The sequence below is a fragment of the Labrus bergylta genome, chromosome 1, assembly GCF_963930695.1.
Source record: "Labrus bergylta chromosome 1, fLabBer1.1, whole genome shotgun sequence".
NCBI lineage: Eukaryota > Metazoa > Chordata > Actinopteri > Labriformes > Labridae > Labrus > Labrus bergylta.
In genome coordinates, this window is record NC_089195.1 from 9,093,897 (window position 1) to 9,116,370 (window position 22,474).

General features: G+C 42.0%; 1 protein-coding gene across 1 annotated transcript; it reads left to right on the forward strand.

Annotated features, from left to right (window-relative positions):
• Nucleotides 1-4,978: 4,978 nt before the first annotated feature.
• Nucleotides 4,979-21,399, forward strand: ldb1b (LIM-domain binding 1b). Its single transcript, XM_020656774.3, has 11 exons — nucleotides 4,979-5,017; nucleotides 10,697-10,799; nucleotides 12,704-12,748; nucleotides 12,987-13,062; nucleotides 13,146-13,248; nucleotides 13,382-13,554; nucleotides 14,473-14,595; nucleotides 14,673-14,756; nucleotides 16,799-16,922; nucleotides 17,022-17,170; nucleotides 18,993-21,399. Exons 1-11 carry the CDS (start codon nucleotides 4,984-4,986, stop codon nucleotides 19,221-19,223), a joined length of 1,245 nt encoding a protein of 414 aa, XP_020512430.3. The 5' UTR covers nucleotides 4,979-4,983; the 3' UTR covers nucleotides 19,224-21,399.
• Nucleotides 21,400-22,474: the final 1,075 nt, after the last annotated feature.

The window sequence follows — 22,474 nt, forward strand, 5'->3', positions numbered from 1 at the left end:
AGGGGAGGAAGGGGGTATGATGGAAGGGAAGAGAGAGATGTGGATTAAGAGGGAGAGGAGGAGCAGGCAGGGTGTCAGCAGGAAAAGAGAAAACAGCAGAGGAGAGAGGTGACGGAGGAGGGGGGGGGGGAGAAGGCAGAGAGCAGAAGAGCCGAGGAAAGAGAGCGAGTGGGAGACGAGCACTGTAGGAGCGCAGGAGGAGTGGGTGGGAGGGAGGAAAGGGTGAGACAAAGTGAGAGAGAGAGAGATCAGACTGTGTTTCTATGTTTTCTGCAAGGCTGAGCGGTGACGTGATTGGCTGAGGGGGGTGGGGGGTGCAGACCTGACTCTGAGATCAGAGACAGACAAAATGGCTCCCAGAGAACAGAGAACGCAGCATCAGGGCACTGTCATCTCCCCTCACACAGCTGTCAGCTGACACCAGCCGCTGCTGCTGCTGCTGCCACACACACACACACACACACACACACACACACACACACACACACACACACACACACACACACACACACACACACACACACACACACACACACGCTCTCTCTCTCTCTCTTTTAAAGACTAAAAGACTAAAGACTAAGCCACCTGCAAAATGCCAGAGTGAAAAAGCAGAGGATGATGGGTAATAATGCTGATCATTAAGTCGCTTTATTATCTACATTTGTGTTTTTTAATGAACACAGATGATCTATAATAATGAAGACCGGCCAAAAGCGTGATTTCTCCTGATTTAATCCCGTCACCCATTGGCCTGGACGAACATGTGACGCGTTGCCGTTGAGGTTCCCCTGTTGCAGGGTGTCTGTGTTCGCCTGCCAGAGAAAATCCTGAGCAGGGAATTCACCCAGCGAGTGAGAAAATACTGTTGGACGGCATGAAAACAAACACACCGACTCACCGTGGCCACACGAGGGCGCTGCTATCAAAGAGCGAGCTCTGATTGTAGGTCAGCTCTAATTTCTCCCTCTGTAAATGATGCACAGTGAAGTCTCTGACTGTAAATCAGATGGAGAGTGATCGCTCTGTGAGGAATAACAACGGCTTCATTTGCATACAGTTCGACTTACAGAGCTCATTTGCATAACAGCTTTGATTGTTGTGTTTTTTTTTTATGTTTAGCTGCTGTGAGTTCATGTGCGGTTTCTAAGTAGCACCATCAATAATCATTTTCATCAGACAGAAGAGCCGCGATAGAAGAAGAAAATTTGAATCCTTGTCTAAAGTGAAAGTAGAAATAGGCCTTTGAGATTGTGAAAATGTTTAATGTTCTTTTAATTACAGTGATACAAATTAAACAGTAAGAGTACTCTTTGGGACAGATAATTTGAATTTTATAACGAATCAATTAAAGAAGAAAATGTGTCTTCTTAATCTAAAAAAATGTATGATAATGGTTCATTAAATGCCGGACAGAAAATTGTTTATGGATAAAATCACTTCATGCAAATGTTTAAATTGAGCCAATCCAAAGTATTAAACACAAAACAAATCACGGAGCCTCATCTAATCGATGCAATGATCATAAAGTCATTGAATACACAATGAAGCTGTCATCTTGTACTAAAAGTCATTACAGGCATATCTTTTTACTGTAATGACTTTATGATTAAGTTATTACAAAACAGGTCAAACAAACTTAGGACACAATGTTTGCTGTAATAATTAAAGCTTGCAGACTGAGTGGACGTTTATTGTGAGTTATATCAACAGCTGGTTGTCCACGTGTAAGGAGGAGGGGATGTGGCTCCTGAAATATAGACCGATTCAGAATTGTAAGCGAGTTGATCTTTTTTTGGCGCATTTAAAGAGTGGTGACCAAAAAAATAGATATAGGCCTTTTTTATTTTCAAAAGACATTTTTCATAACGGTGTTCAAAAGTTTAAAAACGAGATAGGCTACAGATGTCAGTATGTATCCACACATTTCTTTATATGGTAGCATTATTTACCATTTTTATTTCTGGCTTGATGAGAGAAACTTTTTAAATTTAATAACATGATAATATTAAAGCCAAGTCTGTTTTTGTTACTGTATTAGATCAAACAAGAGAAATCATGCTCTTTTCTTTTTTTAATAGACCTACATATGGCCATAAATCTCATTCATGGAATTAAGAAGGCATAAAGTATTGCTCTTGATTTGTGCAGTTGCCAACAAAGCTGTGATACACCCATAATATATATAGATATAAAATAACAGGGTGCAGCGGTTAGTCTAGCAGCTAAGTGGTGCCTCATGTACGGAGGAGTGGTTCCGTTCAAACACGTTTCCCCACTTTCTCTCCCCTATTTTCCTACTCTGTCCCAAAAACTGTAAATATTAAGCTCTGTCCACTGTCCTGTCAATAAAAGGCATAAAAAAACCCAGCAGAGATATTGGAGTACAAATATTTCGGCAGAAATCTGTAACACAGGACAAATTTACATCAAGTCTCTGTATCAACAATACAAAGGGTTTAAGGCTTCCATAGATAATCCTTGTACTGTAAAAAGAAAAGATGGCAGTCACTGCTCCTCTGGTAAGCCAGTCTTGTTGCCTTTAATCAGGTTCATTATAGTGTTGTTGTTTGGAAAACAAACCCCCTTAAATTGGCTTTCTAGAATAGACTTTATTGGTCAAACGTGTGAACACAAAAAAAGGAATCTGACTGAGTTTTATGTCTCTGAACAAACTCACACATCTGAACTTCCCTGGTTTGCAGAGGCACACGGCTGTGAGACAATAATTCTAGTTCATTATATCTGGATTAATCTAGCTAGTTCCTGATTGTTATCAGATTACAAAAACAACCTTAGGGATGTTAATCATAAAATACGTATCTCAATCCGTGGAATAAGCTACTGATCAAACTTCATATTTAGCTTCATCTGCTAGCTGTTGCTATCTTGCTTGCTAACTTTTTCTGGATTTGGCTCTCCTGCCTTGACTGGTTTGGTTTATAGCGGTTCTGTTTGAAATGAAACATGGCATAAAACAATTATTAGCATAGAAAAAACATCAACAACCTAGGGCTGCTCGAGAAACTGTTCAATAAACTTACAGCAGTTTGACTTTATTCTCATCATACTCAAAGGCCTGGCTGGCTCAGTTGGTAGAGTTGGTCATCCATCAACCGGAGGTCCGCGGTTTGATCCCCAGCTCCAGCAACCACATGTCTGATGTGTCCTTAGGAAGACACTTAACCCCAAGATGCTCCAACTGCTTCATCAGTGGCGTGTGAATGTGTATGAATGGACAATTTACATCGCAGCCTCTGCCATCAGTGGCTGCTTTATAAACTAGTCCATTTACCATTAGAAGGTTACTTAAAGGTGCACTATGTAGATTTGGTGGTGACATTTAAAAATTGGAGAAGTGAAACAATTCTATGCTATATTCTGAACTAAACATACAAACTTTATTTAAAGGGAAAATTGGTCCCTGGAACACTGTTTGGAGCTAAAAAGCTTCCAGGAGAGTTACGTTTTCACTGACCCCTGTTGCCAAAGAGAGATGATTTAACTCTTTGCTGAGCTTGTCATACAAATGTGTAAGTGGTGTTCTCTTGGAAAAAGGAGGTATACACACATCACTTAAGTCAAGGGCAGTGCAAAATCAGCAGACTGTGGAAGAAGATAGGCCCGCACACTTGATCAAATGCCACAAAGTTTTAATTCATCACAACGTTTTGACCCGAGGTCTTCTTCAGTTGATTGTGTGTGTGTGTGTGTGTGTGTGTGTGTGTGTGTGTGTGTGTGTGTGTGTGTGTGTGTGTGTGTGTGTGTGTGTGTGTGTGTGTGTGTGTGTGTGTGTGTGTGTGTGTGTGTGTGTGTGTGTGTGTGTGTGTGGGGGGGGGGGGGTTGAAAATAACTTTATAAAGATGCAGATGGTTTTTAAATTTACAATTTTATCATATCGGTTATAATCTATATCAGTAAAATAACAGCAGCTGTCAGGTAAGTTTTCTTAAATTCCTCTTTCATTGAATAAAGAAGAGAGCAGCACAGAATTAAGCCGGTAAAGTTCATTTAGGCTACTAGATACGTTTTTTGATGCTGGCTAACAGGCACTTTGTTATAAAGCTTTCCAATGTTCTCAGTTGGTGCCAAATCCTCCAAAAAGTGGCAGCTAGTCCTTTGGATCTTCTATCAGAGCTGAATCAGACACATAGATCTTTGTCTCTCCGACTGAGCCAATCAGAGAGCAGAGCTGCCAAGTGTTTCAAACATGGCAGGCAGTGGCCGCTGAAAAGAGCTCCAGAGACATCTAGCTTCCATATAAAGGAAAGAGACTATCTGTGCTTCTGATGTGTTAACAGTTTTCTGACTTTATCACTATGCGGAGGTAAGATGCAGTGGAACAGAAGCTTTGGGGAAAGAAATGTGATAAATGAAAAGAGGAGTGTTTTTTTTGTTCATTCCTGTTTTGGAGAAAAATGGAAAAAACAACAATTAACTTAAGTCCTCGCATTCAAGTGTAGCTGTCATCACTAATCCAGGATCGGTTTAGCCAGGGTGGTCTCTACACTTTTACCAACACCAAACTGTCTCCAGATCAGTGTTTAGACTTGTGTTGAAGGGAGGGCGCCTGGGACGCGCGTTATCAGAACTCTGGCAGATGTGTGTGCTGTCAGTTTCCTGTTGACTTGTGAGTGGAAGTGGCACGCTGCACACATTTGCACTTACACATGCCTTACATGCTTGGACCCACACACACACACACACACATATGCATGAGCCCACATACACGCACACACATGCTGACACTTGGATGGACATGCGCGCACACACACACACACACACACACACACACACACACACACACACACACACACACACACACACACACACACAATGTAGACACCCCCTCCACCCCTTCCTCGTGCCCCTGAGCCTGACAGTCTGGACATGGGAGATATCAGAGAGAGGGAGAGGCATGAAAACAGAGTTTGTCTCTGAGTTAGATCAGTGTGTAGCTGTGAAAGTGTGTTTGTGGGTGACAAAATGGCGATGTCAGAACAGCTAGAAATTGAAGGGGGTAAGTCTCTTTCCTTTTTGTGTTTCTCGCAGCCAAAGCATCAACAGAACCCCTGAGGTTATATATATATTTCCTGGCTTGTTGATGTTGTGTCCAAGTTTGCTTATTGCCTCGTTTTTTGACTTTGATAATGGCAAATTAAACGGTTTGAGTTGTAGTTGTAGGTTTAGGCTTATGGAAACATCACACTGTGCACTTCAGGAGTTTATTCAGCCACCGCATGCTGCAGCTCTAATCACTTAGAGTACATGGATTTATGGCTTTAGGTGTGAATGTATGACTGCAAGTTAGAAAATAAGGATGACTGGTAAGTGTTTGGGCAGACGTGTGTGTGTGTGTGTGTGTGTGTGTGTGTGTGTGTGTGTGTGTGTGTGTGTGTGTGTGTGTGTGTGTGTGTGTGTGTGTGTGTGTGTGTGTGTGTGTGTGTGTGTGTGTGTGTGTGTGTGTGTGTGTGTGTGTGTGTGTGTGTGTGTGTGTGTGCTCGCTGGTTGGGGTGCTGGTTAGAGATAAGGCCTGCCGTATGCCTGAGAGCGAAAGAGACGGTGTGTGTAAGCCCTTCAAGCCTTATCCTGACACACCTCCCACCCCCACCTCCTCTACATCACCCAGACAAACACACACTCACACGTGCACACACACACACACACACACACACACACACACACATGCAGCAGGGATTAACCCCATCGTGTACCATTTCAATGGGCAAGCTTTGGAGACACACACACACAGGATTAACCCTTGTGTGTCCATTTCCACGGATGGTTCTTCCTCGCTCTGGTTGTGACAGCATTGACTGCTTGTGTTGCCATGGTTACAGGGGCCAGTGAATGTAAGATAGGCAAATCCACATAAGTCACCCACAGCAGACAGTCTAAGCTACAACTGCATACACCTCCCCCTGGTACTAGACACACAAAGATGCTGCCAGCAGAGTGACAGCAGGCTCGTGAGCTGAGAAGTGCTCAGCATTGTCAGACCAAAATACATAAAGTCAGCCCGAGCATCTTCATGCAGGTCGGGTGAGACACGAGCCTCAGAGCAGATAATGCTCTCTCTCTCTGTGTGTCATGCCCTGAGAGACACTTCACTTCAACAAACACTGAAGTCTGCAAAGAGGGGCTGCATTTGGGTTTTTGTCTTCATTAAGACAATGAAAAAGGGTCAGCTTGTTTTCCCATCCAGACAGAAAAAAAGACATCTGCACAGTGGCAGAAGATTAAACAGATGGAGTGATAAACATACAATATAAGCTCATCATACCACGTGATAAGACGTCAGAATCTCGGAAACAAGGTTGATTATAATGCCACCAAATTAAAGCAGAGGAAAAATCAAGTTCTTAAACATGCAGCTGCATAAAAGCTGACAAGGGATATTATAATAATAATTATCATTATAACTACTACTATGGACTTCATTTTGGACAAACCTTTGTATTATTAATATGTTCCTTATGTGAAATCCTATCATGTGGACTGTCATTTTCTTTTAAAATTTTTAATTCTTACCTTTTAATTTGATACTTTTTTTATTGGGCTTTTTGCCTTTATTCAGATAGGACTGTGGATAGAGTTTGAAATCAGGAGAGAGGGAGGGGAATGACATGGGATAGGAGCAACAGGTCGGACTTGAACCCGGGGCCGCCCACTTCGATGGCTATAGCCTCTGTACATGGGATGCGACCACGCTGGGCAATCAGCGCCCCTTCATTTATTCTTTAAAGAAACACCTGTATATAAATATTGTAGACTGACAGTAAATTGACAGACCTGCCTACAACCTCTTGTTGAACTGATCCTTTATCTGCACTCTGGAGAGAATCTGGTTTTAAAAACTCTTGAAGTCTGAACACTGCTTATTTTCACATTTAAAAAAAAGTTGTTCCATAACATGATTTTGCACAAAATCATTGCACAGCACATTTATGATTAAAAAAAACTGAAAAACCAGAGAGAGTTCTACCTGAGCTTAAAAACTGTATTATTATTATAATATTGTCATAATAAAACGCATGCTATGAACACTGGTGTTCAAATATACAGCAGCCTCTGCGTAGGTCTGTTTCCTATTTCAATACAGGGGCTCCCATGAGCAGCTTAATTTGAGGATAAATCATTGATGAAACATTGTGTTTTCACTGCCTGTGTACATGAGTTGTGAATAAATCAGAGCCACATTCATGCTGGTGGCTGCAGCGACCTTAAATAATCGAGGCAGGGGAAAGTGCTTCAGTGATTCAAAGGAAAGAATTGATATGGGAGCGCCTGTAAACATTGCTTAAAGGATGAATACTGCATTTCAAATTAACATTATGACATCCCCTTGCATATGAAAACTACTGACCTAATACTTGTTCTTTTTTTATCCCAACTTCGGCCATATGGGTGAGTCCTCGCTGGCTGTGATCTGAATATCTGATTATGATTTGAGGCGATTTAAGCAGATTTAGAGGCCTATGGGATTCTCCCTTTGGCTTAGTGCTTCCTGTGTGGTTGTTATGTGTTCATTTATGTGTGTCTCTGCACAGAGAGGGAAAGAGGGAGACATTCCCAGTGGTTAAGGGATTTACTGTTCTACCCTGGAGACAGTTCAATGTGCAAACTGAAAGACACAATTGATTGCAAACAACCCCAGTCTCTTAGCCTTACGGAAGTTAATGTAGAAGATCTCAATTAACTTGTGACTCATCATGCTGCTGCATCAGATTCACATGGCGATAACTGCATAGACACATAGTGTATAATGCATATGACCAGGCTCATGTCACTGTCTCAGTTCAGTTGTTTTCAGCAGGCTGATGTGCACTAATTAGGCAGACACGAAACCACTTTGCAGTCAGCATGATCTTCATTTCTACACACATTTCCACTCGGCTGCATTAGGCCAATTCTCATTTGTGTCACTTACAAGGATGGGATGGGAAGCAGGGAGGAGGAAGGAAGAAAAAAAAATGCTTACCAGACAACCTTCATGTGCAGTTGTGCATTAGTGGGGGGAGGAGGAGGAGGAGGAGGAGGAGCAGCAGCAGGGGCAGGGGGAGAGGGCGGCTGGCGGTGCTGGGCAGAGGAGAGAGGAGTAAATGCATTGCAGAGGGATAGGAGGAGGAGGGCCTACAGCTATTGTTCATGTCCTCCCGTGAACAAAGGGCTCATCTGGGTCCGTATGTAAACCCACAGCAGGCTTCAGCCCACTGACAAGGCCTCATGCGGGACAAAACATAACCGACCGACTCCCGCTATTTAGGCCTTATTCCGTTGCGGTCTCTTGGTTTGAAGAGGTTTTTTCATTGATCCTGTTCAGGGGGACGTATTGTGTTGATACGTTGCGTCCAGCGGGCCTATCGGTTTTTACGCACGGCGCGTACACACGGTCTCTCATCACGGATCTGTAAACATCAATTTTCTGATTGGACTTCTTTACAGGTAAAGGCTCGCTTCTCCCAAACACACGCTTTTACTTTGGTTTCTAACTGGTTTTGTGGTTGGATGAGGCGTACGAGCCGCCGTGGTTGTTTTGTGGGGGAACTTGTTCCAGTGATTTTTCGTTGAAAAGGGAATTGACGCTAAGGCGTTAGCAGGACGGCTAACAGGAGCTAAGTGGTACTATCTGTTTTATGACTTGCCCTGCAGGCGTAGGGTAGTGTTGTGTTTTGTGGCTGGTGGTGTCGATGTTATTGATCATAACAAATCTGTATTTTTGTGTGTTTCTTGTTGGTTACATCCGACCTTCGTTGGTATTATGTAGCGAAGTTTACCGACGGGTTTTAGCTTAGCTGGAAGCTAACTGTTAGCATGATGCGCTGGCAGCCTTTCTAATTGCCTTTGTAACCACCACAACTACAAATCTGCTCTGGATGGTGAAGTTCAGAGCTAAAGGGATGTTTGAAATACTGTTTAAAAATGTTTTAAAAAAGCAGGTTCACGTCGGTTAATGTGAACAGTTTAATAAAGGAGGTTATGGTTCAGTATTAAGAAGCTGCATGCCCCCCAACAATCATGGTCTGGAGGTGCAGAAATACAAAACCACCACAGGTTACTATCGTGTGTGTGTGTGTGTGTGTTTATGTGTGTTTTGTTTACTTAAAATCAAAAGTAGCGACTACCTTCAACATCTATGTTGCTCAACACATTTTGTTCTGATGGTTTGTGGTGGGCTGGCCATCCCTCAAGCCTGCAGGATGTGTGCATGTATAATGGATATGATATGTATATACTGTGTGTGTGTGTTGTAAGTGAGCAGTGGACAGGATTCCCAGTGGAGGAAGTGGAGTCCAGCTGATGAGATTGTGACTGCCTGTCATTAACCGCTAACGGGAGAGGAGAGGAGCTAATGGAGCTCTCAACAACTAATGGACACATAAGAATTGATTATTTATTTATTTATCAACCCCATTTGTTTTCCTCTGGTGCTGCATTCAGACTATAGCATAGCAGGCTCATGCCGTAAACAACTTGTTTAGTAGATGCAGGTATGGATGTTTTGTAGAAGACAATCTGTGCTACCTGTACATGGTTCACTTATTGTTAACTCACCTGCAGAGTTAAGCTGTAGTTATACATACTGTGGGAAACTAGTTTAGAAATCAGAAAAGATGCAGGTCCTCTGCTGTTACTTTTTCTGCACTGGCTGTGAGTGAATATGAAAAACTAATGTGTAATTGTGTCAGTGCGGCCTCTTAGACTAGTGTTTGACATGGCTGCTGTCTGTCCACCTTGTGTCACTTTGTCTGCTGATATCTGCGTTTCTGTTAAGTCCTTGACTGAAATACAGCAAACGAACTGTGATAGTGACACTTCACTGTTAAAAAAAAGTCTGTATTCATTTTAACCATAGTGGCACCGTACTCCTAATTGTCTTAATTTCATAAAATACACATATCACCACTGCTTTGTTTCCAAATCATGATATATCCTGCTTAAAGGTTAATCATACATGTTCATAAAACTTCGCACTACGAGCGTCTTCCCCCTTCTCCGGGCTCCAGATTTATATCTCTCTTTCATTACACACACGTTGTCAGAGATATGCTTAATATGCAGGGACAAGACAGAGCGACATTAATAAGGCGGGGCTTCGCTATGGTGACGGCAAGGGTCACGACCCCAAGGCCGGCACGCCTGGTTGGCCTTTATTGGAGAGCTGGGCAATTAGAGTAGAACAAGGGATGGAGCTTTGTGTGTGAGACAGATTCATCTGTTTGGTTGTTTTTTTTATGTGGGTGTGAATGAAGTCAGTATGGCTCTCCTTGTGATTGCTGTTTGTAGATGGAGGGCAGCAGTTTTTTGTATTAGTGTAGCGGTAGCGCCTTCTTGTTGTTCTGCATCTTTATTAAACCAGATTGGGGATGACCTGTGAATGAGTGCAGCCAACTGAAACTGGGCCATATTGGACAGTTCAGGCTGCGTGTGCCTTCACCCTCGCATGATACAGTCATTCACTGTGCCTCTCTAAAAGTGCCAAACAAACATTAGAAATGCCTCTGTAATACTCAAGGGTGTACCATATTCTCTTTCCTTTTTTTGGTTCACTTTGAAGTTAAATTTTGCCCTTACATAAGTCATGGTTGCCGTTATCCTGAGGCACTAATCTTTAACAATTTTTCTTACTTGTCACCTTGTAATTAAGAATGAAGCATGAAATTAATGGTCTTTCTCTATTTCCTCACCTCTCTTCCAGGCTGTTCCTCCAAGTCATTCAAGCTGTACTCCCCCAAGGAGCCCCCAAACGGTAGCACTTTTCCCCCTTTCCACCCCGGCACTATGCTGGACAGAGACGTGGGGTGAGTCTTATGTCTGTGTTTCCTGTGTGTTGTTGAGTTTACTCCGGGTAAGAAAATCACAGTGTCTGTGCTAGGCCCATCTTCTACTGGCATTCCTATTATTACACATCGTGTTCATATAGCATTCCCAATCCAGCCTGAACAACATCAAGACATTACTTCTCACGAATAGATGTTAGTGGAGAAAACATCCAGTGGAAATCTTCTCCACTTGGAAGCTTGTTCTGGCTAGTCACACCTTAGGAAGTAATTTTGGCAACATCAAGTCTTGCTTGTCTTCAGGCAGACTGTCCATGAAATCTTGCTGAGTAGCTTCCTCACGCATGCAGCTCATAGCGGGAAACTATCCCTCTTGGTCTTAAGAGACAGAACATCACTAAAGAAGAACAATATGTAAAAGTGCAGAGAATTATGAAACTTGTATGACAAATCATGACAAGTGCCATTAAACCTCACCTTTATATCTGTGCTTTGTTTAGTTGGTCTTGTTCATGGTATCTATGAAAGCAGGGAGAAGAACATACTGATGAGGAGAAAACATAATGAAGCAAGCTTCAAAATTCAGTCTGCATTCACACATGCAGCTCACCTGTAAAAGTTCAAGAAGTTTTCAGGAGTTTTGTGCATGTGTGAAAACATCACAAATGTGAATTAGAGAAGACTTGATGAGATACATTTCTTGTCCTCCTCAAAGCAGCCAAAGGGTAAAGGAGAGGGTTTATAGACTTCCCCAATGAAAACTCAAATGTTTAAAGTGTATATTAATTCTAAAATTCATTAAAGAATAATTAAAAGGTAATTTCCCAGGACCCAGTGCTGAATGCAAAACAATAATATAACTTTAGTGTAAAGTATTCTACTTGAAATTCTTGGTTAAAGAGTTAAACTGCTGATAATTTGTCAAGAGTATCCCTGTATTCTTCTATCATTCATTGAAAGGGTGTTCCACTTGCTTCTGCTTCTTCATTATTATTGGCATATAGCTACCTTATTCACGTTTGTTGTTGCTCTCTATCCGTCTCTTTCTCTCTGAATCTCCCTCTGTGTCTTGAGATAACTATAAAGATTGATTGATAAGTCTTAGTCTACCACCAGTAACATCACATGATCTGTGCAAACATCTCTTATGGACCACTGTGTGCATCTAATGTTTATTGCTTAACTCATTGTAAAGAGGACATATTATCCCCCTTCTCCACCTTTTAAAACAGTCCGCTTTGGTCAAAATATAACATGAATCAAGCACCAGAGGAGGTTTCTGGCCCTGTATAAACCAGCTCTCTCAGAACGCTCCGTTTTGGTGTGTGTCTCTTTAAATGCAATGACCCCCTGAGTTTTCCCAGTAGAAATCACTCCTCAGTAGCAAGAATAAAAATGGTCGACCTGTTAGTTTTGTTCTAGGCTGGGGGTCGAGTCCATGGGTGGAGATACCAGGGGAGGGGATTATTTTTTTGAGAGTTGAGCAAATTTTAAACGGAGCATTTTTCTCTGTCTTGTAAGACTTATGCAGACCACAAACAAAGGACTGGAGGGATTTATTTCATATTTTATGGGTCAGTAGACACTCAGGTTACCCAAATATATGTTCAAAAACACTGTAACAGTGGATTTTTCACAATATGTCCTCTTTAAATTCAATGGTTACAGAAGGTTGGAGAGTTTTCCTCATGCAGGATTGCGGGGCATGCTTTACAGCTTGTCTTGTTTTCAGTAACCAAATCAGCCACAGTTGATGTTGGTGTGTGTATATGAGAAGGGTTGTTATTTACCGTCTCCTTGTATCATCCAATTTGTTGCATGTTTGGCCTGCTTCCCAGAGTCTTAAAGACAGAGTTGCTCCTGAAGGAGGGCATATTATCACCTTAGCTTTAATGTAATAATGTCTTTGTCTCTTGTTTCGACAGTCCCACCCCAATGTATCCTCCCACATACCTGGAGCCAGGGATAGGGTAAGAGTGCTGTATTTCCCTTTATCTAAAACTGGTGTAAAAGTTTAGCTTTTTTCTCTGTCTTAACGGAGATAGTTTTTTTTTCTTGTCTCTAACCAGACTTAACCAGTTACCAGTTGACACATATCTGAAAGTACGAGTGATGTAATCCTTCATCTTCCTTAAACCTAACTGTTCTCCATCCACATCTTGCCCCCCCCCCCCCCCTTCCTCATTCTGCCGTTCCATGATGGAGCAGGAGGCACACACCGTATGGCAACCAGACAGACTACAGAATATTTGAACTCAACAAACGGCTACAGAACTGGACAGAGGTTTGTACACACATGCATGCTCAAAGTGAAAGCAGTCCTGTCGTTGTGTTGGTAACTTATTGTTTCTTCTCCGCTTCCTGTAGGAGTGTGATAACTTGTGGTGGGACGCATTTACTACTGAGTTCTTTGAAGATGACGCCATGTTGACTATAACTTTTTGTCTGGAGGATGGACCCAAACGCTACAGTAAGAAAACCTCAGGGACACATTGCCTCTCTGTTTCATACATGTCTCTTTAACACAGTGGCTGACTACACACTGACCGAACACAGCTTCTCCCGGTCTAATGCCCTTTGTGTTTTTCTTCCCTCTTTTTAAGCAATTGGTCGGACGTTGATTCCGAGGTACTTCAGAAGTATATTTGAGGGTGGTGCCACTGAGCTCTACTACGTGCTGAAACATCCTAAGGAGTCCTTCCACAATAACTTTGTCTCCCTCGACTGTGATCAGTGCACCATGGTCACCCAGAACGGGAAGCCCATGTTCACACAGGTGTGTTTTTGTCTCGAGCCATTACAAGGATTAATTTTCAGTTTGAATGTTAATAGTGTACACATTTGAATATGTGTTAAAATGTTGGAAAATATAATTATTATTGCCCCATTTCCTTATGCTAAAATGTAAATATCCAACGGAGCATCCCACCCCCACAGTATATGAGAGCGTGAGCGAGAGCAGGCATGATATGATTGAAAGCAAAGCGAAAGGTGTAGCATATTACTGAACACAAACTCCTGAGCAAAGCTTCCTCTTATCTGCACGTCACTCACATCCTGCAAAGAAGCTCTGCCTAAAATGTTTCAAATCCCAACCACACTGGTTAAAAATAAGGATTCAACACAATCTGCCCTCTCCAACTTGTTTCTTCTCTTTGTTTGATCTCTGGACGTTCACTAAAGTTATTCCTAGGTCTGTTGTTCTTATGTTGACGTAAACAAACATTTCAAGAAAGGAAATATCTTGAAAAAGCAAAACGGACAAAGACTTTTTGCACCCACCTTTCCCAGTGGGAAATGTGGCAAACAATAGACAAATAACTTAAAGTTATGCTCTTGCGATAACATAATCACAAGGGGAACTTTTAAAATGCAAAGTTCTGTTAATCGGGTAACAGACACAGATGGAGGCGATCATGTCAGGGAGCTCTGAAGAACTTTTACAGTGCACTCTTTTGTTTAAGTCTTCTAATGGATGCATTTATCTGTGTGAAAATGTAGTTACAGATTTCAAAAGAGGACTAAGGACTAAATTATTATTATAAAGTTCTGCAGAAAATGCACAAATGGATGCCTTAGAATTGATCAGAATGAAGGAAGAGAAATGTTTGGGGTTAAAAGTTTCCTGGAGGAGACCCCAGTCATGCTACCTCTAAATGCTGTATACTGACCTCTGACCTCTGACCTGCTGCAGGTGTGTGTAGAAGGGCGTCTGTACCTGGAGTTCATGTTTGACGACATGATGAGGATAAAGACGTGGCACTTCAGCATCAGACAACACCGTGAACTCATCCCCCGCAGCATACTGGCCATGCATGTGAGTGCAGACGGACAGGAAGACAATGTGTGTGTGTGTGTTTCAGCTTTATAACCTGTCTCCTTTTGATGTCTCAGGCCCAGGACCCACAGATGCTGGACCAGCTGTCCAAAAACATTACAAGATGTGGCCTGTCCAACTCCACCCTCAACTACCTCCGAGTAAGTGAGCACACAAGATTTGACCTCTGGAAAGACCCCGTTCTTGTTCTTTGTCCTCTTCATTGACTTACTATTAGTACATTTTCTAGTCTTCTACTACTCAAAGTGCAGTTTCACCGCATGTCTCACCTAGCGATTAGACACTGATGGCAGAGGCTGCTAAAGTGACCATCAGAAGTAACTCATCCCATTCATACACATTCATACGCCACTGAAGAACCAGCAGGAGTAATGCGGGGTTAAGTGTCTTGCCCAAGGACACATTGTACATGTTGCTTCAAGAGCTGGGGATCGAACCCCTCATTGAGAGATGGCCGACTCTACCAACTGAGCACAGCCGTCCAGTGTTAACTCTTTGAGTCCAGAGTTGAAGCCGTTTTCCAAAAAGGCCCTTCTTTGAAACAATATTAGCACAACTCAAATGCAACTACTAAATATGTCTTAATAAGGAATGGGCATTTTCAAATCTTGATTTGAGACTGTGATCAGATTTAGATGGATGAGACCGTAGACTTTTAGTCAGTGTAGTTAATCCTGCCTAGCAGCAGCAATAGTGACGACAGCTAGTTGGTGTATAGTTTATTGCATCGGTACATAACTACTTCCCAACTGTGAAACATTGTTTGAATGGACGGTGAAGAAAGTAAACGTCTTCTGTGACGGAGGAGAAGTGAAACAGAGAGACCAAAACCTACAGTGAACGTGAATTTAAATTGTAAACATTAATGGTTCTTTGGCCGGAAGTCTTTCACAGGAGACTCTGTGTCAACTGAAGAGCACAGCAGAGACACTGATTTTTTTCTTTAAAAGATTGTTACAAATTTCAGGCTTTTTGTGCCTTTGTTGTAGAGATAGGACAGTGGATAGAGTCAGAAATCAGAGCGAGAGAGTGCGGAATAACTTGCGGGCAAAGAGGCCCATGGTCGGATTCTAACACGAGCTGTCCGCACAGAGGACTTAAACCTCCTTACATGGCGTGTGTGCACTATCCACTACGCTACCAGCACCCGGGAGACACTGATATTTCACCCCTAACTTTGACTCAAACTTGAGTTTTGTGTTTCTACTGGTTTTAATGACAACATTGAACACTGTACCAAAAACAAACATAGCCAATGTTAGCTGTAGGTCACTTCACAGTCCCCCCTGACATGCTGGGACGAGAGAGAGAGACTCTATGTATTTTAAATTGCTCTCTAATGCAGGCTTCCCTAACGTTGTTATGCTACGGACATAAAACCTTTATTATTTTTCTTAACACTAACAAAAATAATAGCAACAGTACACAAACATTTTTAGATTTCATTCATTACATTCATGATGTCTTTCCTTTCTTTGAACAGTCTTTTTGTTTTAAGGTAGCTAGCTAGCTTTCAGTGGTACAGCAACTTTCTTCTATATCGGTGTCACTCATTGCTGCTCGATTCTGATTGGCTCGACTGGTGTGTGTGATTTATTTAAATGAACGATTGGCACTGAAAAAGAATACAAATGTTAATATGCAGCAAATAATGACATCTATTTTTTTTAAATTCCCCCCACCTCCAAGTTATTACAACCCTTCAAGCACCCCCTGGCGACCGCCTGGGGGATCAGGAACCTCAGTTTGAGAAACCCAGTTCTATTCTGTGAAACATTGATAGCTTGAAATGTCTTGTTATCTTTAGGAATGGCAACTCCTGCCTTACTAGAAGGCTAAATAGATGCTTGAAGTTAAAACATACCTGAACTCAAGTTGTCTGTGGTAAAGACTGAGTAAATAGCTCTGCCTCAGATCCAGAGGAGGATGAATCTAAAACATGGTTGCCTTGAATAGGGAGAGGCTGTAATAAGTGTGAGTGATGGAAACTCGTGTTTATTGGATTGCTCTCTTTAATTCCCTCCTGGATTGTATTTAATATCTGGTTATCTGATGTCAGAACTGATACAGATGAAGTCATTACAGGGAACACCAGCTGCTAATGATGCTGCCTGATCGATCGGAGTATCTCTAATGATCTTAAACACTGTGTAATCTCTAAACTCTCCGTTCCCTCCTGCAGCTGTGTGTGATTCTGGAGCCCATGCAGGAGCTGATGTCCAGACACAAGACGTACAGCCTCAGCCCCAGAGACTGCCTCAAGACCTGCCTATTCCAGAAATGGCAGAGGATGGTGGCGCCACCAGGTAGGCAAACTAAACATCACAAATGAAGGCAGACACCAGATTAACCCACTGAGAATGTTTTTTTTTTTAACCGTCTTTCTCTCCATCCTAATTCAACAGCTGAGCCGTCAAGACAAGCCCCAAACAAACGGCGGAAGCGTAAGATGTCAGGAGGCAGCACCATCAGTGGAGGAGGAGGAACTAATAATAACAACAACAACAAAAAGAAGAGTCCTGGCAGCGGCTTCCCTCTCTCCAGCCAAGTTCCAGTGAGTACATCGCTGCTCTCTAGTGTTGGTACCATGCAACTACACCTCCAAACAGAAACATTAGCGCTGCGTTCATACATACACTGTTTCATTTCTTCATGTGTTGTCATTAGATAGCAACTAAGGCAGGACACGGTGACAGGACATTGTATTACACCAAAATAAATACAGCTGTGATGCATTCAGGTACAGCTCGTCACCAGAGATGTAGATTTTTTCTCGATGGTGTTATAGTGGTTTGTACATAAATGGCCTTTGGGGAAATAAGAATATATTTTACAGTGGCATGAATTGTCTAATGATGTCACATGCACAGATGTCAGAAGCCAATGTGTATCTGCTGTTGAATCAATTTTATGCTGGCAAGCTAGTATGTTGGAGAAACTCGGATAGTTTTTTTTTCATTGTCAAACATGCACTAGTAAATTAGGAGCCGGTTTGCCCCATGTAAAGGGGCTGTTGTCCTCTGTTGTCCTTCCCGGTTTCCAACTCTTTCCACAGTCCTGTGTGAATAGAGGCAAAAAAACTAATCTAAAAAAAGGCAAAAGGTTGATAGCGGAGGTGTCTCTTGAAAAAAATCTACAACATGCTGTAAGTAAGACATGCAATGGCACTTCAAGAGGAGGGACTACTTAGAGCAATTTAAACACATCAAATCAAAAAGCTCATGAAAAACTGAAATGTTAAACTGCAAAGAAGTTATGAAAAAACTTAGGCATCAGAAGTGGCTTTTTTTATTTTAAACATTGGTAATGTGGTGCATCTCTAGAAACACGTGACAAACTTTAGAGAAAGTTACTGATGGAGGAAAGAGTTTGAATTTAGTGTCTGACTTACAAAAGTTGGATGAGGAGTTAGATTTCTGACAGAAGGTTTGTGGGAGTTGATTTTGAGCTGGAGAAAGTTTAACGGTTTAATGAGACATAATTATGTTTTTGGCTCGTATAAATGCTCTGTCTGATTAAAAGCCAAATACTTCTCTTCAGGAGAAACATTGCAACATGACAAGTCCAACAGGGATGGGGATTTAAAAGTAAAGGATGAGGGAGGAATGTATGTCTGTATGTGATAAAAGAAAGCTCAACCAAGAAAATATTCACTAATGTCTTGAACACTGGCTTTTCCCTCTTTGAAGCCAAAAAGCAAGAAAACGGCCGCGGTGTCACTGAACATACTCAAGGGCATTGTTTGTTAAGGAGAGTTTTCAGTCGGCATGTGGACAGAATTACTAGTCGGTCGACTCATTATCAACATTTCTATCAATTCAGGCGCACTTTGCTGGTCAGAGCCCAGTTATATCTAAAATAGCCTGGGACTGTAGCTCCAATTAACAGCTACATTATTATGCTCTGTTAAACAAGCACAGTGTGGTTTGGCAGTATTTTAATCAAAACAAGGGTGATAAAGTAGTACGTAGGCTGCGTTTAGGTTGTAGTTGAATTCAACTCAATCAAAGCAATGCATGAGCGCATTGAACCTGCAAGGAGGACACAAGGCTGGCGGTACTAGAACTGCTAACACTAGCCACACTCGGCTGATTCTGTCATACCTTGTTTCGCCGTGTTAAAAATCATGCTCAACTTGGATTGTTTCCTGAGTGTTTTCTTAACTTTAGACTCGTTGCGTAGCCTAAATTTAAATATTTGTTTAGACAAATTATCAATAAGCCACTAGAATCATCCCTAGTAGTTTGCAGTATTTGGATAAAGAGTAACCTATGTCTAATATTTTTTTTTTCTGTAGTTTTTCATGTCCAAACCTGCGTTCCTCCTCCACATAACAAACACATTAAATGTCGGGGCTCTTTTTTGTGTCCCTGCAGGATGTGATGGTAGTCGGTGAGCCCACACTGATGGGGGGAGAGTTTGGAGATGAAGATGAGCGTCTGATCACACGGCTGGAGAACACGCAGTTTGACGCCGCCAACGGCATCGACGACGAGGACAGCTTCAACAACTCGCCTGCGCTGGGCTCCAACTCGCCCTGGAACAACAAGGCCCCTTCCAGCCAGGAGAGCAAGAGCGACAACCCCACCTCACAGGCATCGCAGTAGAGCCCAGAGCCCTGCAAACCTCAACACAAACATCCCCTCCTCTCTCTGTCACTTCTTACAGACCGCCCCCCCCCCAACCCAACAGCCATGCTTGCAACAGCGACAACCCGCCGGCAAGCCCCAGACATGACTGTCGAGCTCAGATTCATCAGATTCATGCTCAGTGTGTCTCAGACTTTGTCATTGAGCTGGAAGAATTTCACAAGGTTTCCTCTTTGCTGTGACTTCTTCATATGTGTCCCACCTGCCTCCCTTTTCCTCATCTCACACTCAAAATCTCCTGCTCTCGCTTGTTTTCGTTTTGGACACTGATCCTGGAAGATGTGATTGAGAAGGCCTGGGAATGTTACCCAAAGGAGAAGAACTGTGCTCACTTAACTATCCACACTGAAGTCCAGGTGTAGGTCAGCAGAGGGCTTTAAGGGTGGAGGGCATGTTGGCGACATGGGCGTCCAGACGGTGGCGAGTTGCTTAGGGACCACTTGTCCACCAGTCCTCTAAATACGGCTTTGAATTCTGGTCTGCTCTGTTTGAAGGACAAGTCACCGGTAATGTCTCTTTATAGAGGATGTGTGTGTGTGTGTGTGTGTGTGTGTGTGTGTGTGTGTGTGTGTGTGTGTGTGTGTGTGTGTGTGCGCGCGCGCGCGCGCGTGTGTGTGTGTGTGTGTGTGTGTGTGCGTGCGTGCGTGTGTGTGTGAGGAGAGAAAGAAGGCAGTCTGAGCTTATTTGTGTGTCTTTGCTGAAGCTGGCAGACCAGAATTTAGAGCCACTCTATAAAACCATTGAACTTCACACATGAGTAGGAGAGCTGAAATGTGGCACTAGGAAAACTTTACACACAGGCAAACACACACACACACACACACACACACACACACACACACACACACACACACACACACACACACACACACACACACACACACACACACACACACACACACACACTCACACAACATTGACACATGTGAGTTTGAAGGATTTGAGTCCCCTAGTGCCCGAGCTGTCTCTAAACAAACTACAGTGAGTCTTTCAAACAGAGCATTTACAACACACACACACACACGCTCACTCACACACACACACACACACACACACACACACACACACACACACACACACACACAGTAACACATTTTAAGAGTTTTTATACAGTATATATTTCCCTAGAATGTTTTTTAATTTGTATTAAACGCCTTCATTTCAATTGTTACTTTTTTATTTTCTACCAATACTGAAAAGCTACAGACCAAGGAGCAAAACAGGACTTTTATCCCTCCCCCCTCTAAAATATATTGTTTTTATCTTTTATGTTGATAAAAGAGAAATAATTTAGTGTGGATGTTCTTATTTTGTCTTTTTGTTCCTATTTTTTTTTTTTGGAGATTTAAATTTTTGTGTATTTGTGCTTGTATATTTAAGGTAGTAGCAAAGTTCTGTCTGACTGTAATAAAATGTATTCTTACTTAGATTTACCTAAAGCCATCCCGATCTAATGTAAAGAAACAAAAATAGGAAAAAGGAGAAAAAACACTCATGAACCTGTCCCCTCTATCTCCCCCCTGCTCTTCCCTCTTTTTTAAAACTTGTGTAAATTAAATTACAAAACCCTCGAGGGTACAATGACACCATGAAGAGATGATTGAGTTGATTTTTTTTGTATTTATTTTTGAAATTTTAGAACTTAACTCGTTTATTTCATCCATACAGGAAGTGATTTTTTTCACTAACTTTCATCACAATTTATGTACTGCAGCTCTAAACCTGATGTCAAGAGAATGTGCTCACTGATTTTTAAGTTAACCGGTGAATTTCATGTTTCATCACTGGCTGTGTTTCAGTGCTTTCATGTAAGTCTCTCAAGACAAATCGAGTGATACCATCAATCATCCAAACATGTTCTAAAGCCAGCTCACCATGAAGTTCACTCGGCATATTTGGTAGCAATGCTGACTGTAAAGTGTGAGAGACACAGCTGGAGCTCTGTTGATTTTGTACTAGTTCATTTCTTTACAGTTGATTCCAGCAACAGTTCTGATTGTGTTTGAATGGTGACTTGTACCTTCTCCAATCCCTGTAGAAAAATCATCGTTTGATATATATTTTTTGATTTGGTTAGTTTCTGCCCTTGATAATTAATGTATGGTACCAATAAAAAGATACATTTTCACTTTAACAGTGTGTGCATTTGGTGATTTTGAAGTCATTATCACAGCTGACACATAATGTCTATTCCCTTTGTAACACCTAAATAATGTCATTTAATTAAGTTGTTAAGGTTAAGTGTCTTGCCCAAGGCCACATCGGACGTGTTGCTGCAGGAGCTCAGGAACGAACCCCAAATCTTCCAGTTGAGAGACAATCAACTCTACCGACTGAGCCACAAGCAGGGGCTGATGGAGGAACTGGAGCAACTTCCATACTTCAGTCCATTGGGGACTTGAGCCGGTGATCTTCCTGTTTCCAATCCAAGATCCTACAGACTGAGCTACTTCCGCCTGTAAGAGCACTTTTCCATGGGTATTTATTCTTGTTTAGCTTTTTAAGAGATTTACGGTGACAGAAGTGGTGCAGGAGAAGCTGACATATCCTGACTTTAAGTTCAAAACACACAAGTTTACAAATCCCACAATGCAACTTAACACAGTCTGGTGTTTAATCAAGGTTAATTTAACGAACTTCAGAGAGATCCAGTTATAGTTTAACATTTAACAACTGTTTTGACAAGCTGTTCTGTGTGATGATAATCTGGCCTTCAAGTAGTCACCAGAATGGCAGAGGAGGATTTACAGTAAAAGAAAAGCTTCAGTTTCTCACATTTCCCCTTTCTTCACATCCTGATTTACAGAACCTAACTCTTCTTCAAACAAACCTCTCGTCTCTTCTAGCTTCTCTGTCAGGAAGTTCAGCTATCAGAAAAGCTTGAAGGTGTGCTGCCGGGTATACTAGTCCCCTTTAGATCTTATCCCTAAGGCAATATCTCCTGCAGGTATTTTATGCCATGGGGAAGTAAGTTGCTTTTAGCTGTTGATAAAAGCCTACATCAGACCAAGAAAGAGTGATAAAAGAACAAAGCAGCAGCACAGATTCTCTCAAGATGTGGAAATCAAAATCACTTAAGAAACTGCTTTTACAGTTTGTAAAGTTCAATTTAAGGTAGAGAAAGCATCTTACTGTTGTAAAAAAAGAAATAATTTTTCTCATGGTTCGGGCAGCCCTATAGAGTACTAGTAACAAATGTGTCACATCAT